The sequence below is a fragment of the Cebus imitator genome, unplaced genomic scaffold (genome assembly GCF_001604975.1).
Source record: "Cebus imitator isolate Cc_AM_T3 unplaced genomic scaffold, Cebus_imitator-1.0 Scaffold50, whole genome shotgun sequence".
In the NCBI taxonomy this organism is placed as follows: Eukaryota; Metazoa; Chordata; class Mammalia; order Primates; family Cebidae; genus Cebus; species Cebus imitator.
Genome location: NW_016107365.1, coordinates 1,813,087 through 1,830,852, shown reverse-complemented (window position 1 = coordinate 1,830,852; position 17,766 = coordinate 1,813,087). Strand labels below are relative to the sequence as shown.

The following is a 17,766-nucleotide window of genomic DNA, read 5'->3' as shown; positions in this document are numbered from 1 at the left end:
ATGGGCAATCCTAGCTCCACAAGGCTGATAACCACTGGTCCAGTCCAGTGATTTTCAATTCACTTCAGCTGTGGCATCCCTCAAGTCCACAATGTAAAATAGATAGAGGCCAAGTTGCTTTGGTTGGGGCAGGAGGAAGAGTGAATTTGACCCAATGTCCTTCCTCTTCCCTTGCCTTCCCCCACCACACGGACACCACTGATCTAGTCTGTTAGGGAAAATCCTAGAGATCCTTTCCTGTATATATTAACGATTACTTTCTCCAAAGTACCAGCAAAGGGAGGTTGTGGGTGGCAGAAGAGAATATGACATAGTCTCTGACTGTAATGATACCTGACTGAGTATAATGAAAATGTGTGTCTTCCAGAACCTACCCCAGTGATTATAAACCCTGGGGTTTATAATCTGCCCAGGGTTTATAATCATTGGGGTAGGTTCTGGAGGACACACATTTGATTCTGCCCTTCCATGGAACTCGAGTTCTTCAGTTAGGGCAATTTTTTTCTTCTGTAATTAGTGGCAAAATCTGATACATGCACATTCTTCCATGGTGCTAAAATTTTGCTTCCACAATCTAGTAAAAATGATGAAGCAGCAATATTCATAACAACCTTATTTAAAGAAGGGGAAGAGAGATATTATTTGATATGCAAATATGCTGAATCAGGTTACTTCCTTATTTAAAATCTAAGCATGACAAACACTTTTCTTTACATATTTCCTTTGCTTCGTTTTTCAGCAAAAGAGACAAACCAATGACTTGGTTAGAAACCAACCACTAGAAAATAACTACAGAACTGCACAGGAATGTGGAAAGGTGCCCATGTGCATGTAAATGAGCTACAAGCAGGATACTTAGCTGCTCACCATGTCACTGGGCCACTTCCAGCCTTCTGCAGCTTTCTCTCTTCCCTGAGGCAAGATGCTAATAATATGTGTGACCCCAGAGCTACTAGACAAATGCCCACCTGCTTCTGGGTACAACAAGCACATGGGGACATAATCTTGCAAAAGATTCTGACATTTTAGTGATCAAACAACAACTTCAGGACAGTAGGCAGAGTGAGAATTGTAGTCCTAGCTTTGGAATTTCAATGCAATCGAACAGTGGTTTATTAGGCCTTCACTATGTGCAGTTGCAATGGATACTGAGATGAAGGAGATACATGGAGGGTAAACTCTAGCAGCTTCGGAGGAAGACAGGGCCAAAGCTTGCATTTTGAAGTGGTAAAGATGCACCAACTGTGAGTGAGCCCTGAAGCCTCTGAGAAAAGAGCTGCCTGCCTGAGGGATCCCATCCTGGTGTGTGTTTCAAGATGCAGATGACACCACACCTTCTGAGAACTGGGGCTTCAAAATGTTCCTTTTCATGGTTGTGCATTCTCCCCTCCCCAGTGGCTGGAGAGTGAACATTATTATGCCATCTGTTCAGTGGTTTGTCTGTTTTTTGTTTTTGTTTTTGTTTTTGAGGCGGAGTCTCACTCTCTCAGGCTCAAGTACAGTGGCATGATCTTGGCTCACTATAACCTCCGCCTCTCGGGTTCAAGCAATTCTCCTGCCTCAGCCTCCCAAGTAGCTGGAACTACAGGTGCAGGACGCCACACTCAGCTAATTTATTTTGTATTTTAGTAGAGACGGGGTTTCACCATGTTGCCCAGGCTGGTCGTGAACTCCTGAAGTCAGGCAATCAGCCCACTACAGCCTCCCATAATTGCTGGGATTACAGGCATGAGCCACCATGCCTGGCCTGATCAGTGTTGTTGTTGTTGTTTTGAGATGGAGTCTTGATCTGTCGCCCAGGCTGGAGTGCAGTGGTACAATCTCGGGTCATTGCAACCTCGCCTCCCGGGTTCAAGCAATTCTCTTGCCTCAGCCTCCCGAGCAGCTGGGACTACAGGCGCACCCTACCACACCCAACTAATTTTTTGTATTTGTAGTAGAGACGGGGTTTCACCATATTCGCCAGTCTGGTCTCAAACTCCTGACCTCGTGATCCACCCACCTCTGCCTCCCAAAGTGCTGGGATTACAGGCATGAGCCACCGTGCCCAGTCTGATCAGTGTTTTTAAAGAAGCCTCCAGGTGAGCCAGATGAAGTTGGGCAGTGTGCTTACAGTTCTTGCCAGTGATGAAAAGTACAAAGAGACCTCTCTGTGAACCACAGGGCTAAGGAAGATTAAATGCAGAAGGACACATGGCCCTTCACAGTACGCATGAGACAGACAAGCCACCATCTCAGGAAGACGGTTCTAAACAGACTTGGTAACTCTTCTTACCAGACCACCCCTCAGTCCCTCCATGTAGAAATCTGCTATCAGCCACAGGCAGGCCCCTACCTGCTATGGGGATGGGTCTGAATTGTTTCTGTAACTGCTATAAACAGATAAGCTACATAAACAAGGTGCATTACTTTGGAAAGTTTCCTCGCCAGGATAAATTCGCAAGCAGAAATAAGCACATCAAAATCTTTGATCTCATTTTACCAAATACCACTAATTTCACACAGTTTTCAATACGTCACATGTGTCATCTTTGAATAAGATACGCATTAGAAATACGAATGATCCAGCTTTGGTCCAGCAACATTAGCCATCTTTTACTTGAGTGACAGACATGCCCCATTTTCCTATGTGCCTCCTTTTCTAGAGCCCTCTCTTTTGTGGGCTGTTCAGACAGCCCAAGTTCAAACATTGGGACCAGGCATTAAAGTAAGAAAAATCTGAAATAATTAGGCCTGGAACAGGAGGTGCCAAAAGCCCAAGATATCTTTGGAGTATTCTTTCAGAAAACAGGAAACATAGGTTTTCTTTCGGGCGCTGACATTTCAAGTTTCTCCATCATTTTTACCATCTGTAAACTGTTGACTGTTCCAGCCCCTTCCATCTCTATCTCAGGCACATTAAGAATGATTCCAATTAATTGTAAATGAGTGCTCTAAATTCTTTTGGCAATGAGCCATAGAACTAAAGTATTTTGGATCACACACTGTTGCTTATCTCAGGAGAGCTGTGAGGTTTCCTCCCCTTCTTCTTCTGTCTCCCCCAGTGCTCTCAGAGAGGAATCTAAGGCAACCAAGCAACTAGAAGCACAGACGTTCTCAGGCATGAACCTACCTCTTGATCGGTGAAAATCTCTATGAAGTTCTGGAAGGAGAAAGAGCCGGACTGGAGAATGAGCTCTCCGGTATTTTCAAAGCACTGCCCGGTCAGCACGAGCAGTTTGTGTCGGGCGGCATCAGTGATCATTAAGCGCACCTGAAACAAAGCACAGCACGTAGGCCCTGAGCCATGGGCAGGGCTGCCATCCCACCTTCAGGACAGGGCTAGCCTTTGTAGCCAGCAAAAAGCATTCATTCCCTAAAGGTCTAATTTCTCCTGGGGGCCAGAAGAGCACCAGGAGGGTTGAATGGATCTCTGGGTATAGGATCATCCACAAAGCCAAAAAGTGTAGTTATCAGTTTGCCCATGAATGCCATTTTCTTTTTTTCTTTTTTTTTGGAGACGGAGTTTTGCTCTTGCTACCCAGGCTGGAGTGCAATGGCGCAAACTTGGCTCACCGCAACCTCTGTCTCCTGGGTTCAAGCAATTCTCCTGCCTCAGCCTCCTGAGTAGCTGGGACTACAGGCGTGCGCCACCATGCCCAGCTAATTTTTCTATTTTTAGTAGAGATGGGGTTTCACCACATTGACCAGGATGGTCTCGATCTCTTGACCTCATGATCCACCTGCCTCGGCCTCCCAAAGTGCTGGGATTATAGGCGTGAGCCACCGCACCCAGCCGAATGCCATTTCCAATGTTTCTGTACAACTAAGACAGTAGTGATAGTTGACTTTCTCCTAGTTTCCTCTTTTTCAAAGCAGTCTTCACAGCTGGTAATCATTTGTTCCACAGCTGTTCGGAAATGTCTGCTCGCAGCATGTAGTCTGCAAAACCAGGGAAGACTTGGAAATACCTCACAGGCTGAGTCATCATATACAGTCCAGGTTCCCCACTGGCCTCCTCAGGAAGAATAGGGCTCCAAAGTAGGGTCCCAAACCAGCCCCTCCCAAACAGCATCTCTTCCCTTCCAAGGTGTACAGCACACATGCAGCTCCATGTGTAGTCTCCAATGGCACCAGCAAGGTGCTTGACATTGAAGATAAACAAAAGGCGGCCCCTAAATAGCAATCTTTGAGAGAATTGCAAATGGTTTGTGCTAAAGAACTCTCTGTGAACTTTTTAAGTGGCAGGAAGCCAGCTGTCCTTCAACAAACACCACTCTAAGCATGAAGGTATCCGTTCTGAGCCCAGTTCATGAATGTGCAGCACATACTACTTGCCAGGCACCGTGTTAACCACTGAGGGGAGGATACAAAAGTAAACAGACCATGACCCCTTACCCAGGCACCCCACAGTCTAATCATGGAAAAACACATGTACCTAAGTCATTGTTTCAGCCCGCCTGCCCCACAGGCAAGCCTGAATTCCTTTTATAAAATTCCTTATTTTTCCTTTCTCACAACTCTTCCAGGCAGTTTGCCTGGCCCTATATTCATTCTCCAGCTTTTTTTCTGAGATAGGGTCTCACTCCGTCAGGCTGGAGTGCAGTGGCACCATCTAGGCTCACTGCAACCTCTGTCTCCTGGGCTTAAGCGGTCCTCCTATCTCAGCCTCCTGAGTAGCTGGGACCACAGGCACGCCACCATGCCCAGCTAAGTTTTGTATTTTAGGTAGAGACGGGGTTTCCCCATGTTGCCCAGGCTGTAATTTTCCAGCTTTTTTCAAGGGTAATTACTTCCTGATTCTGTTAGTAACAGAGATTGCTATCCCATCACTTTCCTCAGCTTTGCAGCTGCATGGATTGTCAGAGGTCCTGCTGATCTAAAGCACGCAGAAGTAAGTCAGAACAGGTGACATCACGACAGCCAAAAAGTGGAAGCAACCCAAGTGTCCATCAACTGAGGAATGGATCCACAGATGCAGGCTGTCTATACAATGGCATTGCTCAGCCCTGAAAAGGAATGCAGTACTGACACATGCCACAACAAGGGTGAACCTTGAAACCGTGAGGCTAAAATAAGCCACACACAAAAGGCCACCTAGTATATCATTACATTTATATGAAATGTCCAGAATTGGCAAATCAGGACAAGCAGGTTCGTGGTTGTCAGCATGGGGAGGAAGGGAGAGTAACTGCTGATGAGCTCGGGGCTTTTGGGGCATGATGGACATGTTCTGGAATTAGATAGTGGTGATAGTTGCAAAACTTGGTAAATACACTAAAAACCACTGAATTATATACTTTAAAGGGATGGATTTTATGGTCCTTGAATTATAGTTCCATTAACAAAAACAGGATACAGTCACAGAGATGCTCAAAGCGTGGGCAGAAGGGATACTGCAGTTAACAGAGGCTCCCAGGGACACTGGCTACTTTAATGTCCAAGAAGCAACTCAGTCTCAAAAGCACTCAGCTGTAATAAAGGAAGCGGAAAGTGGAGCAATAGCAACTCCTCTGGCCTGGGTGACCAGGGGCTCTTGGCTTCAACCAAGTTCTTGTCATACTGGGCTCCGAAATACCCAGTTACTCACTATAGCAACAATTTCATATGGTGGTCATAATAACAATCACAGCTAATATGTATATTTCAGTCATTATGTGCCACGCTCTGTTCTACGTACTGGGCACTTCTAAGCACAACATTAAATATGAGCATTATATGTAGGAACTATTATGACCTCCATTTTACAGAGGTGCAAACCGAAACAAAGACAGTAAATAACTTGCTTGAGGCCCCCAGCTAGTAAGAGGCAGATGTGAGATTATGAACCCAGATGACCTGGTGCCAGCCCATGCCCCTCACCACTATGCTATCCTGTCTTTCCACAGGAGTGTGCAGGACAGCTCTGAATGGGGCTTGCATCTGAGACGCCATTCTTCTCCAGGTTTGTTCTGTATGTCCTGGCCTGAGGGCTTGCAGTCTATTTCCCCTAATACAGCCCTACCAGACTCCATCCCAGCAGCACACCCCACCTACCCCCCCCGCCCCGACCCCGCATAAATACCCCAAATTCCATAGTCCCTTGCCTGGACAAAATCTTACAGTTCTAACTACTTCTTCCACTTTGTCCTCACCAGGAGGAGCAGTCTGGGTGGCACCAATGCAGGAAAACAGCCACTTATTGGGGGTGAAGAAAGAGCTCTGAACCCAGGACTTCTCTCCGTTGTGTCCCTCTCCTGCCCCCATTTGCCTAGCCCTTCTAATCCGCTGGGTTCCTGTCCAGTGTGTGGGGCCCGGTCCCAGATTCTGCAGAGCTGAATGCTTACCTCGGTGCTGACTGCTTCATCGGAAGGGTTGATCAGGACCACCGTTTCTAAAATGTCACTTCGGTGATGAAGGATCTTTTGTCCTGCAGGCACAAAACACACACAAAAGAGGAGACCTTTAGCTTTTCCAGATGAAAACTGCCGTGCCTGCTCCTGGGACAACAGAGGAATTTCTGCCTCCGAGGTGGTACACAGCACCGGGATTCTCTACATCATCCTGGGAAACACAATTGGTGCTATTAAAAAAGAGGGTGTAGCCACCAGCAGGTTCCTCCTGGAGCTGCGTTTGTGTGGCGGGGGCTCCTCCCGCTCTCACACTCTCCAATTTTCAGGGTTGGTCTAGGCAGCCTCCTTGCAGTAATGGCGGTTTTTTCATCTGAGACAAGGGTGGGTGCCAGGAAAACTCAACGGGGCTCTTGACATTTCCTTTCTCATGGTAATTGGGGATGTTTCTCTATATCAGCCTTTCTTCTGGTGAGAACTGCACCAAGATTAATTAGGAGCCTTATTGTGAAATGAATGACATCTAGAAACCCCAGCTAACAATTAGCCCAACAACCAGAATGGCTGTCTGAGGCAGGCTTACAGTCTGCTGGAGTATTCATTAATTAATTCACTTGCTCATAGGAAACTGGAGACACTGTAAGCAAGTGGAAAATGAAGAACAACCCTCCCACAAAACAGAGTGGCCAAGTGCCCCCTAAAAATACGCACAGTGGACGGAGAACAACAAAGCAAGGCACTTCATGTGATGATCGCCTGTCTAAGATGGGCTGAAACCCTGCAGGGCTGTGGCTTTACATCCCTGACTCCCCCCTGCCCACCACAGGTCCTAGGGTCATCTGGTGGCTGAATCAGCCCGCCAGCCAAAGGGGACAGAGACCTGTGCATGACCTTCTATGAAGACTCTCCCTCCCTGAACAACGGGATGAAATGATCAGGCGGATGTGTGGCTAGAGTTGATGAGACATGCTCCGGCAGCTGCTAAGGACAGGGAAGGGGGTGTTCCCTCTGAAATGTGGGAGGGAGGCACACGGTTGTGAGTATATACAAACATGTCTGCTGCTTGGAAGTACAGTGACAGTCAGGCAACAGGAGGAAATGCAACAGAATCTGAGGGAGACAGACAGCAGAGGAGAGAAATACAGGAGGAGAGAGTGACCAAAAGCAACTGTTTTCCAGAAAAGTAGTTCAGTAGTTCTTCAAAAAGCTAAAATAGAATTACTGTATGACCCAGCAAATCCCACTTCCATGTGGAATTGAAAGCAGGAACCCGAACAGACGTTTGTATGCCAGTGTTCATTGTAGCACTGTTCACAATGGCCAAATGGTGAGACAACCCAAATGTCCATCTATGGATGATTGGGTAAAATGTGGTATATCTATACAATGGAATATTATTCAGCCATAAAATTGAAGTTCTGATAATACCAAAACATGGATGAACCTAGGAAACATTATGCTAATTGTGTTGTATTGAACCGAGCGTAGAAAGTTACCACAAGACAAAAGTATGCCAGATTGCAGGGTCATTTATTATGCCGGCGACCACAGAGGACTCACGTCTCTCCAACCTGTGGTCCCAAAAGGAGGGTGCCATGATTTTTTATACCCGAAAAACCACCTTGGGAGTGGGGGTGAGGGGCGGGGATGGGGATGATAAGGTTTCGGACATTTCAAGGGCTAGGGGATTCTGTGATTCACCTCCTGGGTGGAGACAAGGGCGGGGGTCTCCGGACATTCCAAGGGCTAGGGGATTCTGTGATTCACCTTAGTGGTTTACAGAAGTTAAGATATACATTTGTTTACACATCACAGATTTTAGCAGTTACTGATAAGAAAAGGTAAGCAGCTTTACATAGTTTTGAAGAACAAACTAGCAGTTCTGTTTACAGAGGCCAAGGACAGCAGTTATTGTAAGGAGAATGGGGCAGCCATTTCAACTTATCTAAAAACAGTTTTGCATTTTATAAAATAGTTTTGCTCCAGTTCTGGCGCTAGGCCAGCACAATATCACAATTGAAATAAGCCAGATGCAAAAGGACAAATATGGTGATTCCACTTACATGAAATCTCTAGAATAAGCAAGTTCATAGAGAGTAGATTAGAAGGTACCAGGAACTAAGGGAAGGGGAATGAGGAGTTATTGTTTAGTGGGTACAGTTTCTGTTTGGAGTGATGAAAATGTTTTTAAAATAGAAGTGATGAAGACCAGATGCAGTAGCTCATGCCTATAATCCCAGCACTTTGGGAGGCTGAGGCAGGAGGATTGCTTGAACCCAGGAGGTCAAAACTACCCTGGGCAGCAAAGTGAGACCCCATGTCTACAAAACATAAAAATAAAAAAATTAGCTGGGTGAGGTGGCACACACCTACGGTCCCAGCGACATGGGAGGCTGAGGCAGGAGAATCAACTGAGCCCAGAAGGTCGAGGCTGCAGTGAGCCAAGAACATGCCACTGCACCCCAGCCTAGGTAACAGAGCAAGACTGTCTCAAAAAATAAATAAAATTTAAAAAATAGAGCTGTTGGTTATACAACCTTGTGAATGTAATTAATGACACCAAATTGTACATTTTAAAAACAGCTAAAATGGCAAATTTTATATTTTATGTATCTTTTATCACAACTTAAAGAATTAATAATATAATATACCAAAAACATTCACTAGTATACTATAAATGGGTAAATTATATGGTACGAAAACTAGAGCTCAATAAAGCAGTTAGAAAATAAAAAAACATAAAGCAGTCCAGGATACACTGGTTCTTTTTCCTTTAAATCAGGAAGGATCAGAAGCACTACAGAAACAGCAACATGTTGAAATACTCACTATGTACCGCCATCACTGTTACCAAGCCCATTCTCCTCCACCATCTTATTTTCCTAACAGCTAACATTTACCAATAAATCCCACATCACAGATAGAAGCCTAAACGGAACAATAATGGTGTCAAGCACTGTCCTTAGACTTCATACGCAAGGCTTCCTTTAATCCCCAGAAGAGCTCTGTGACATAGGTACTATGATTATCCCCCATTACTGTTGAGAGCAATGAGTCTACAGAAGATAAGTAACCTCCCCAAAGTCACACAACTAGTGAGTGGTCAAGCCAGGCTTTGGACCCCAGTCATCTAGGTCTAGAGTACTTCTGCTTCACTGCCTTATGGGGTTGGCTACTGGAACTCGGATTTGGAAAAACAGACGAGGCACAGACACTAAATGCCAAGGGACAGTTAGGGAAAGGTCCAAAGGAATAAAATCAGAGATGCGCTTACAAAAGCAAGAAACCAGAAAATATTAGAAGAATATTGGCCAAAAAAGGCAAGGCTGGCAGAATATTCCACATACAAGAAGTTAAAATTGAGAGAAAATATGTGATGTCTTATTCCAAAAGCCTAAAAATAAACACCAAAACAGGACAAAGTTCCACAGTTTGAGCAGACAAAGAACTGAGGCTTAAGAAGAATAAACCACAGGAAAGAAATTTCATTTATTATGAATGCTAAAGACTGTCATTCAATGGACATTGCTTTTTGGCTTTTTGGTTGCTTTTGGTTTTGACAACCATGTGCATTTAAAGCCAAAACAAAAGAAAATCAAATTAAATAAGCGAATGATAAAATGAAAATTGGCAAAACACATGAAACTGTCCTCTTTCTAGGTCTTTCGTTCAGTGGTCTCCTTGAAACAAAGATTTCAAGAGCTTCAAAGGCACTAGGCTGAGATGAAATTAAGCAAAAGCTTCAGACCAAGGAGAAGGAACAGTCATTTATTTGGTCACAATTTTGTTGTGAGCACCCAAAGCGTTTCAGGCAGCGCAATATCCGGGTATGACTGTCATCATGTCTATATTCTGCAGGAATCCATACAAGTAGACTTGAGCAAGGTACATGAAGTGGCTCCCTCTGCCCCTGATGGTAATGAAATCAGAGCCCCCTTCTTTCTGAAATGTTTCCACCAACGCCTCAGCCCTGCTAACGGCACCCTTCAACACCCATGTCCAGGCGACCGCAGCCCACCTCCTGCCTCTACAGCACGCCCTTCCCCAAACACACAGTGAGCTCGCCTGCTGCCGAGGTGGCCCCTGGCAGGAGGCTTCTTACCATCCACCAGCAGTTTCTTTCCTCTTTGGCTTCATCACTTGCAAACAAAACAAATGCCACGTGACAGCTGCCATTTACCTCCACTCCTTCCAAGTCAATCTTCAGACCAGTTTGCCCAGGAATCCAACTAACGATGTTGTCTTGTGTTCATCTTTGGAAATATTGAGAGGAATGGCACAGACATGCACCAAGATGCCATGGCTGCTCCTTCAACAAAAGCCTTTTTATAGGATCGGATTTGAATAAAGGAGGGGATTTAAAGGAAGAGAGAGAAGCTTCTAGCTCTTGTCACGGCCAGACTGTTGTCCAGATTCTTTCCCTGGACGACGTAACCTGGGGCTGGGCCGCCCCAGTATCTGGACAAGCCTGGCAGAGAGAGGGGCCCTGACTCGCCCCCAGCCCTGGCATCCCTGTGGGTGCCAGCTTTCCTGCGGCAGGCAGGCAGGCGGGTTCTCAGCGCAGGCGGCTGAGATGCTCACAAAGTTGCATATTTGGGGAATGTTTCACACTGGGAAATGGGCCAGGCATTCTGAAGGGAGGCCACCACCCTGGCTTGTAAAGGTCTCATTCAGTTGCTTCAGAAAAGAAGTTCCCAGGAAAGAAAGGCAGCCGGTTCCACTCTCCCTCCCCACCATTGTCATCTGCATTCTCCTTTCAACACCTCACAGGGAAACCCTTAGGCAGCCCCATGAATAGTTAACTTTCCTCGGCATCGGTCTGAGGGCAGCAAAAGCGGGGGCTCGACCTGGAATGATTGTGTCACTTATTGCTTCATAAGAAAAAGCCTTTGAGGGCTTCCCCCACAACTCGGCATGATTGTGAAGCCTCAGCCTGGGTGGGGGGTGGGGGCAGTGGAGAAGACTGCGTGTGACAAAAGGGGTCTGCGCCACCTCAGAATCAAAAGAGGAGGGTCTGGGGACCCCAGACGCAGCAGGGGCCTTGCAGACAATGAGACTTTTGTTTGTGCTCTCCCAAAGCTGTGTTTGGAACTCAAAAGGAAGCCTGCAGTTTTCAGTTATTGCTGGGATTTTCTTCCTTTTAGAAATGCTACAGATTAATTGAACCTATGTGTCTTCTAAGGTTGGGCTTTTTTAGTAGCTTATGTTTTACTATATTCAGGTGATTCTGAAATCTCTTAAAACAGAATATTATTTTCTATGTATGTAAATTTCTAGGATGCTTGCGGGATCTATTCTCCACAGCATTTAGGATTCATCTACATACACACACACACACACACACACACACACACACACCCCTTGGAGGCTTCACCCTGGTTTTGGAAGAAGGAAATAGAAATGGTAATTGAAGAATGAAGCCTCTGATTTCTCCGCAGTATGAAAGGGAAATGATGAGGAGGGTCCTGAACAATTGGTAACCAGGGCTGAGGGGCAGGGCAGGGGCAGGGGCTTTCGCCAGGAGAAAAGCCCTCCTGCCCCCATCTCTGCCTCTCTGCTCCTTCAGCTCCTGCTGCCACCCTGTCTTCACCTACCAACCCCTTCCAGCCCCCTGCCCAGATTCAACACTGGAATAACTTATAATGTGGTAATGTGGAGATTCTGAAATTAGAGAGAAAAATGTGTGAGATAAAAAAGGATTGGGTTGATTTAGCTAAAAGTAAAGTTTGGTTGATCAAGAAAGACCACAAGCACTACATATATTGATTTTAAAGTCTGTTTTCAGGCCGGGCGTGGTGGCTCATGCCTGTAATCCCAGCACTTTGGGAGGCCGAAGAGGGCTGATCATGAGGTCAGGAGTTCGAGACCAGCCTGGCCAACATGGTGAAACCCTGTCTCTACTAAAAACACAAAAATTAGCCAGGCATGGTGGTGCATGCCTGTAATCCCAGGTACTTGGCAGGATGAGGCACGAGAATCGCTTGAACCCAGGAGGCAGTGGTTGCAGTGAGCTGAGATTGAGCCACTGCACTCCAGCCTGGGTGACAGAGTGAGACTCCATCACCAAAAATAAAAAAGTCTGTTTTCATTAGAAGGAAGGAGGGAGGGGGGAGGAAGAAAGGAAGGGAGGGAGGGAAGGAGGATAGGTTAGGAGGAAGAAAAAAAGGGAGGGAGGGAGAGAGGGGATTAAGAGAAAATGACAGCAGTCAGATTTATTCAACTCAACCTCGTCACCAAAGTGGATTTTTTTGAGAGGAAACCTGTAACCTCTAGCCCCATATACAAAAAAACCCTCCCAAAGCTAAAATTTAGCCAAATGGATAAGAGCAAGAAATGAAAGGTGCTTGGTACAGGAACTAAGAATTATTAACTAACCAATAGGTCTCCCTGCAGCTTTTAATAGCAGCTTTTGGTATGAAATCATATCCAGGCCTCCTTTCTGCAGAAACCCACATGGCAGGTAAAGCAAATGTGGGGTTGATTTGAAGAGAACGGGAGAGGGTGAGGCAGGAGGGGAGACTCCTAGAGCAGCAGAGTTTTCTAGTGAACCTTTTCTTCCAGAGCCCCCCAAAGGACTCCTCTCTATCCCTGGGAACTAACGTTGGGGCGCAGAGGCCTGGCAGGAAGACATCTCCAAAACTTCCTTTTCAGAGGGAGGAAAGGTACCAGCAAGTAAGGAAGCCTCACAAGCAGCACAGAAGCCTGTCCCTGAGAGCCCCGGGGGGTTCTCCCTGTGCCCCTCTATCCCACCACATCATTTCTAAGCAGGGAAAACAGAGAGAAAGAGTAAAGGGTAAACAGAGGCTACCCAGTAACCATGCTCTGGGAAGCTACAATGAGCCGCTCTCATCCCAGGTACCCTGGCTTAGAGCTCGGAGAGGGTCCAGGAGAAGGATGGAGTCAATCCAGTCTAACAGAAGCCTCCCTTGGCTTCCCTGGGGCAAGAACCCACCTCAGCCCTGAGGAGGATATGATCCCAAGGCAGGGTGAGATGCAGAAGCCTCACCCTTGCCAGAGAGGTGCCCTTAGAAAATAAAGGTGCTAGGAGACTTGGTTCTAATTCCATGGATCCCCAAAGACCAACAGCATCAGCACAGAAAACAGAAAGCCAGCTGTGACCAGGAAATTACACAGAATCTGTCTCCAGGGAAGTAAAACTCCTAGCCCTGGAGGGTGCTGGATTTCTCAGGGGTCCTCCACATCAAATAAACGACTCCAGTCAACTCACTCACATTGTCACATTCATCCACTCTTGCACGTCTCAGTCTGAGGCTTGGAAAAGAACCTCTTCTAGGCTGGGTGTCTCAGAGGCAACAGGGAACATGAGCAAAAAGGTGGCAAAAGCATAATTCGATGTGCATCTGGTTTTAAGGTCATGCACACGTTGGAGCACCTGTGTGCAAGGTGTCATCCCACCTAGGTCCAAAAATGACTGAATGCAAGGCTAATACACAGAAGTGGTTACTGACAAAATCTAATCCTTTGATCACCAGAGAGTCCATCACCAGAACACAGCAATAAAACCTTGCGTGTGTGGAGTGCCTGAGAGTTGCCAAAGCATTTTGTCCTTCAGGTAGTTCTTCGTTTAGTCTCACAGCATTCTTATGAAGTAGTGGGGACAAATATTATCATCCTCTCTTCATGGACAAAAGATCTGAGGTCTACTTACTTGACAGTGTGGAAGAACAGGCCTGGGGACCCTTGTCATGCTCCATGAGGCCACTCAAGGGCAAGGTCAGTGCTGTGACACTATTCCTTTCTCCTTTTCCTGATCCACTCCCATCCAAAATAAATATTTTCAAGTTGTGATGCCAAGATTCTCCTTTTAAGAGGTAAGTGTGCAGCAGGATCGGCTGCTGGTCAGCCGACATCTGCTGAATTGAGTGTGTGCGTGCATGCGTGTGTGTGTGTGTGTGTGTGTGTGCACGCGTGCATGCCCAGGAGGACACTATGGCCTCCCACACACCCTGAGGCCAATTTCTTCTTAGTTTCTGCTGAACCATCAGCCAAGTTCTTTCCCACCTTCCCCCAATATTTCTAGAAATGACATTTCTTTTCTGTGTGAAATAAATTTTTGTTTCGGCATCTGTTTCATCTCTGATATATGTTCCTGAATCGATGGCTCTCCAAATTTTGAACACTTGTGTTTTTAAGAGAATAAAAAACTCAAATTCCATTGTAAACAAGTTCAGGAGACTTTGCAAATAATTTTTTTTAGTTTAAATAAATTGTATTGCTTGTGAGTTAGACCACTCTTTTTTTTAACCTTGGATATCTTTTGTGTTACAGAGACTTTAGTTATTACCTAATTTGAGTCTATATCTAATTTTCTCCACACTTCCTGGACCTTGTGATTGTGAGTTTTCTTTTTTTGTTGTCATTGGTTTCAGTTTGATTTTCCACGTGCAGGATTCTCATTTGACCTGCTTTCTAAGTCCTCTCTTTGGTGTTTCTCTACTACCCAGTCCCACTCTCTCAGGTTCTCCTCTTCCTTTTTATCCTCTCCCTTTCAAAACTTCTTAAAGCAAAGGGATGAGAATCAAGGCTATCAAGGGTTATGGTGAAAGACAGTGGAAGGAATAAGTTAGCTCCCTTTTTCTCTGTGTTATCTTCTGGCTGAAAGAAGTAGAAATAAACAATACAGATGGTCCTTCTCTGCAGTGACACCTAAGTAGGACCAGTAACGCCTGATCCTGGCACCAGCTGTGGTTGATAAAATAGCCTGAGGGTCACATCTTCAACAAAGTACAGGAGCTAAGATTAAAAACAAAAATATAAAAGGCACATGTGAAGGGCGATGTAGTAACCTGTCAGGGGAGCCAACTCCAGATCTCTATTAAATACAGTGACCAGCCTGGGCAACATGGTGAAACCCCATGTCTACAAAAAGTACTAAAATTAGCCAGGCATGGTGGTGCACGCCTATGGTCCCAGCTACTCAGGAGGCTGAAGTGGGAGGAACACTTGAGCTCAGGAGGCTGAGGCTGTAGTAAGCTGCGATGCCACCACTGCACTCCAGCCTGGGCAACAGGGTGACATCCTGTCAAAAGAAAGAAGGAAGGAGGGAGGGAGGGAGAGAGGGAGGGAGGGAGGGAGGGAGGGAGGGAAGGAAGGAAGGAAGGAAGGAAGGAAGGAAGGAAGGAAGGAAGGAAGGAAGGAAGGAAGGAAATAGAGATCAACACCTGCTCGTATTGGTGTTTGCTTCACCGTTTGCAAAGCACCTTCTTCTGTGTCCACTCACTTGGCTCTAATGACAGGGTTCCAAGTCTCTGATCTGGTTTCCTCCAGGCTGACACAAGGTGGGATCTGTGAGTGCCCTGTTCTCTAAGTAAAATCTGCTGCAGACAAAGGAAAATACTCATGCCCCTGACGCACAAGAAAGGAGTCTCTTCCCCTGCATGTAAGATGTGCTGAGTCCAGCAGCCAAGAAGGAAATGTGCTCCCCACAAGCCTAGCAGGATTTGTCACTCTTACAGTGTAAGAAATCAGAATTTCCTCACCTCACAGAATGGGAGGACCTGCAGGAATCCTGGTGACAATCTTGTTCCCTCTCTCCCTCTTATTTTACAGAAGAGAAAGCTGAATCTCAGAGACGAGCAATGGCCTGTCATAGGCATTTCCTATGCATATTACATATTGTGGTCAGTTCTATTGGAGAGCAGGTGCTAAGACACTAACACCATCTTTCATTTGTGATGGACTTTATAGTTCATACAGTTTTTTGTTTTCATATTACCTCATTTGCATATCACAAAGGTCAATGCTTATTCTTCTTCCTATTTTATAGATGGACAAATAGAAGCTACTAGGACAGATTGCTTAATAAGAGTGTCCAGCAACACAGAGACAAAATAAGCTACTGAACTAGGTTTTATTTATTTACTTATTTTGAGACAAGTTGCTGTCTCTGTCACCCAGGCTAAAGTGCAGTAGTGTGAACATGGCTCACTGCAGCCTGGACCTCTTGGGCTCAAGTGATTCTTCCACCTCAGCCTCCCAAACAGCTGGGACCACAGGCACACACCTCCATGGCTGGCTAATTTTTGGTACTTTTTGTAGAGATATAATTTTGCCATGTTGCCCAGGCTGGTCTCAAACACCTGGGCTCAAGCAATCTTCCCACCTTGGCCTCCCAAAGTGCTGGGATTACAGCTCGAGCCACTGCGCTCGGCTGGAGCTAGGTTTTAAATCCAGTCCACAGAACTCCTGAGCCTCACTCTCTTTTCACTTTCCCTCACTGCTTCTCAGATTGCTGTGTTTATAAGGTCCAGATCCTTAATTTTTAAGAATAAGATCTGAGATGCATTACCCTCAGAATGTTATAGAACACTCCCAGCATTTGGGATATGGATCTAGGAATTATTTTTGTTTTGAAGAAACCCTGCAATAATATGCCAGGTGCCCTGTCCAGTATTAGGCAAAACCAGGAGACTACCAATATCAGCTATTTTTACCACAGAAAAACCACTTTCACATAGTTCAACAATTAGACCTGACTTTCTTGAGACTAGAGTAGGTTTCAGAGATCTTTTTAAAAAAATGTTAATGGTCTTCTCCTGCTTTTGTATTCCCTATTGGTTAAAACAATGTGAATTACTTATAGAGGACATGGTTTTCTGGAGTTTAATTCAGGCAAATTAGTGCTACGTTCATAAACTGGGCACGGAGATTAAAACATGAATGAGATACTACCCCTATCCTGAAGAGATACAGTTTAAAGAGACAGTGTTTTGGCAGTTTCTAAATCAGGAATTGTAAGTCATAAGTAGGGTCTGATACACAGCAGATGCACAATCAATATTTCATAAAGAAATGAATAAGAAAAATGGCTAAGGTATATTCAAGACCTTTCCTGGGTCAAGACCTGACTTAAGCTCTTTATGTCTGTGATCTGATGTAATGGCACACTAATGCCATGAGGAAGCCATTCTTCCCATTTCATGGAGGAGGAAAAAGCACAGGGCAGTGAAGCAACAGCCCAATGATCTGCATTAGTTAGTAGTGGAGATGGGATGGAGACCGGGTAATCAGTTTCCAAAGTCTAGGCTTTCAACTAATAAGCAATTCCACAGGGAAGCAGGTAGACGGATGACAGGGTTTGCTTGGGGTCATGCTGAGTTTGAGGTCCCTGCAGAATCTCCAGATGGCTCTGTCCAATAAGCAGGCCAAAATGTGGCTCACATGCTTGGAGCTAGGTTTGGCCAGAAACACAGATGATGAATACTTTACTGATCAATAACAACATAATAAGTGGCCTCCTTTAAAATCATCCTCACGTGGTATTTATGTATTACTATCCTAATACCCGAACATACTGCTAGCATTATTTCCCTTGAGAGCAAATGTATCATTAAAGGCTCAAACAACTTTTCCCAGTAAATATCGATTCTTCGAGTCATTTGACAGGTTTATTTGACATTTAATTTGCCATCAAACTCCTGCCATTGATCAAATCTAG

At 45.5% G+C, this 17,766-nt stretch overlaps 1 protein-coding gene across 2 annotated transcripts in view; it reads right to left on the bottom strand.

The window, feature by feature from the left end:
* The window catches only part of MAP1B (microtubule associated protein 1B), a 109,103-nt gene that overhangs the window by 20,655 nt on the left and 70,682 nt on the right, over positions 1 to 17,766 (bottom strand). The window contains exons 1-3 of one of the 2 annotated variants that reach the window (XM_017527605.1): positions 10,489 to 10,763; positions 6,306 to 6,388; positions 3,113 to 3,253 (exon numbers count right to left, since the gene is read on the bottom strand). In XM_017527605.1, the coding sequence (XP_017383094.1) occupies positions 3,113 to 3,244 (132 nt within the window). In that variant the 5' untranslated portion in view covers positions 3,245 to 3,253; positions 6,306 to 6,388; positions 10,489 to 10,763. Of the gene's footprint in view, positions 1 to 3,112; positions 3,254 to 6,305; positions 6,389 to 10,488; positions 10,764 to 17,766 lie in introns of those variants that run through there. The other variant, XM_017527604.1, reaches the window with a different exon arrangement.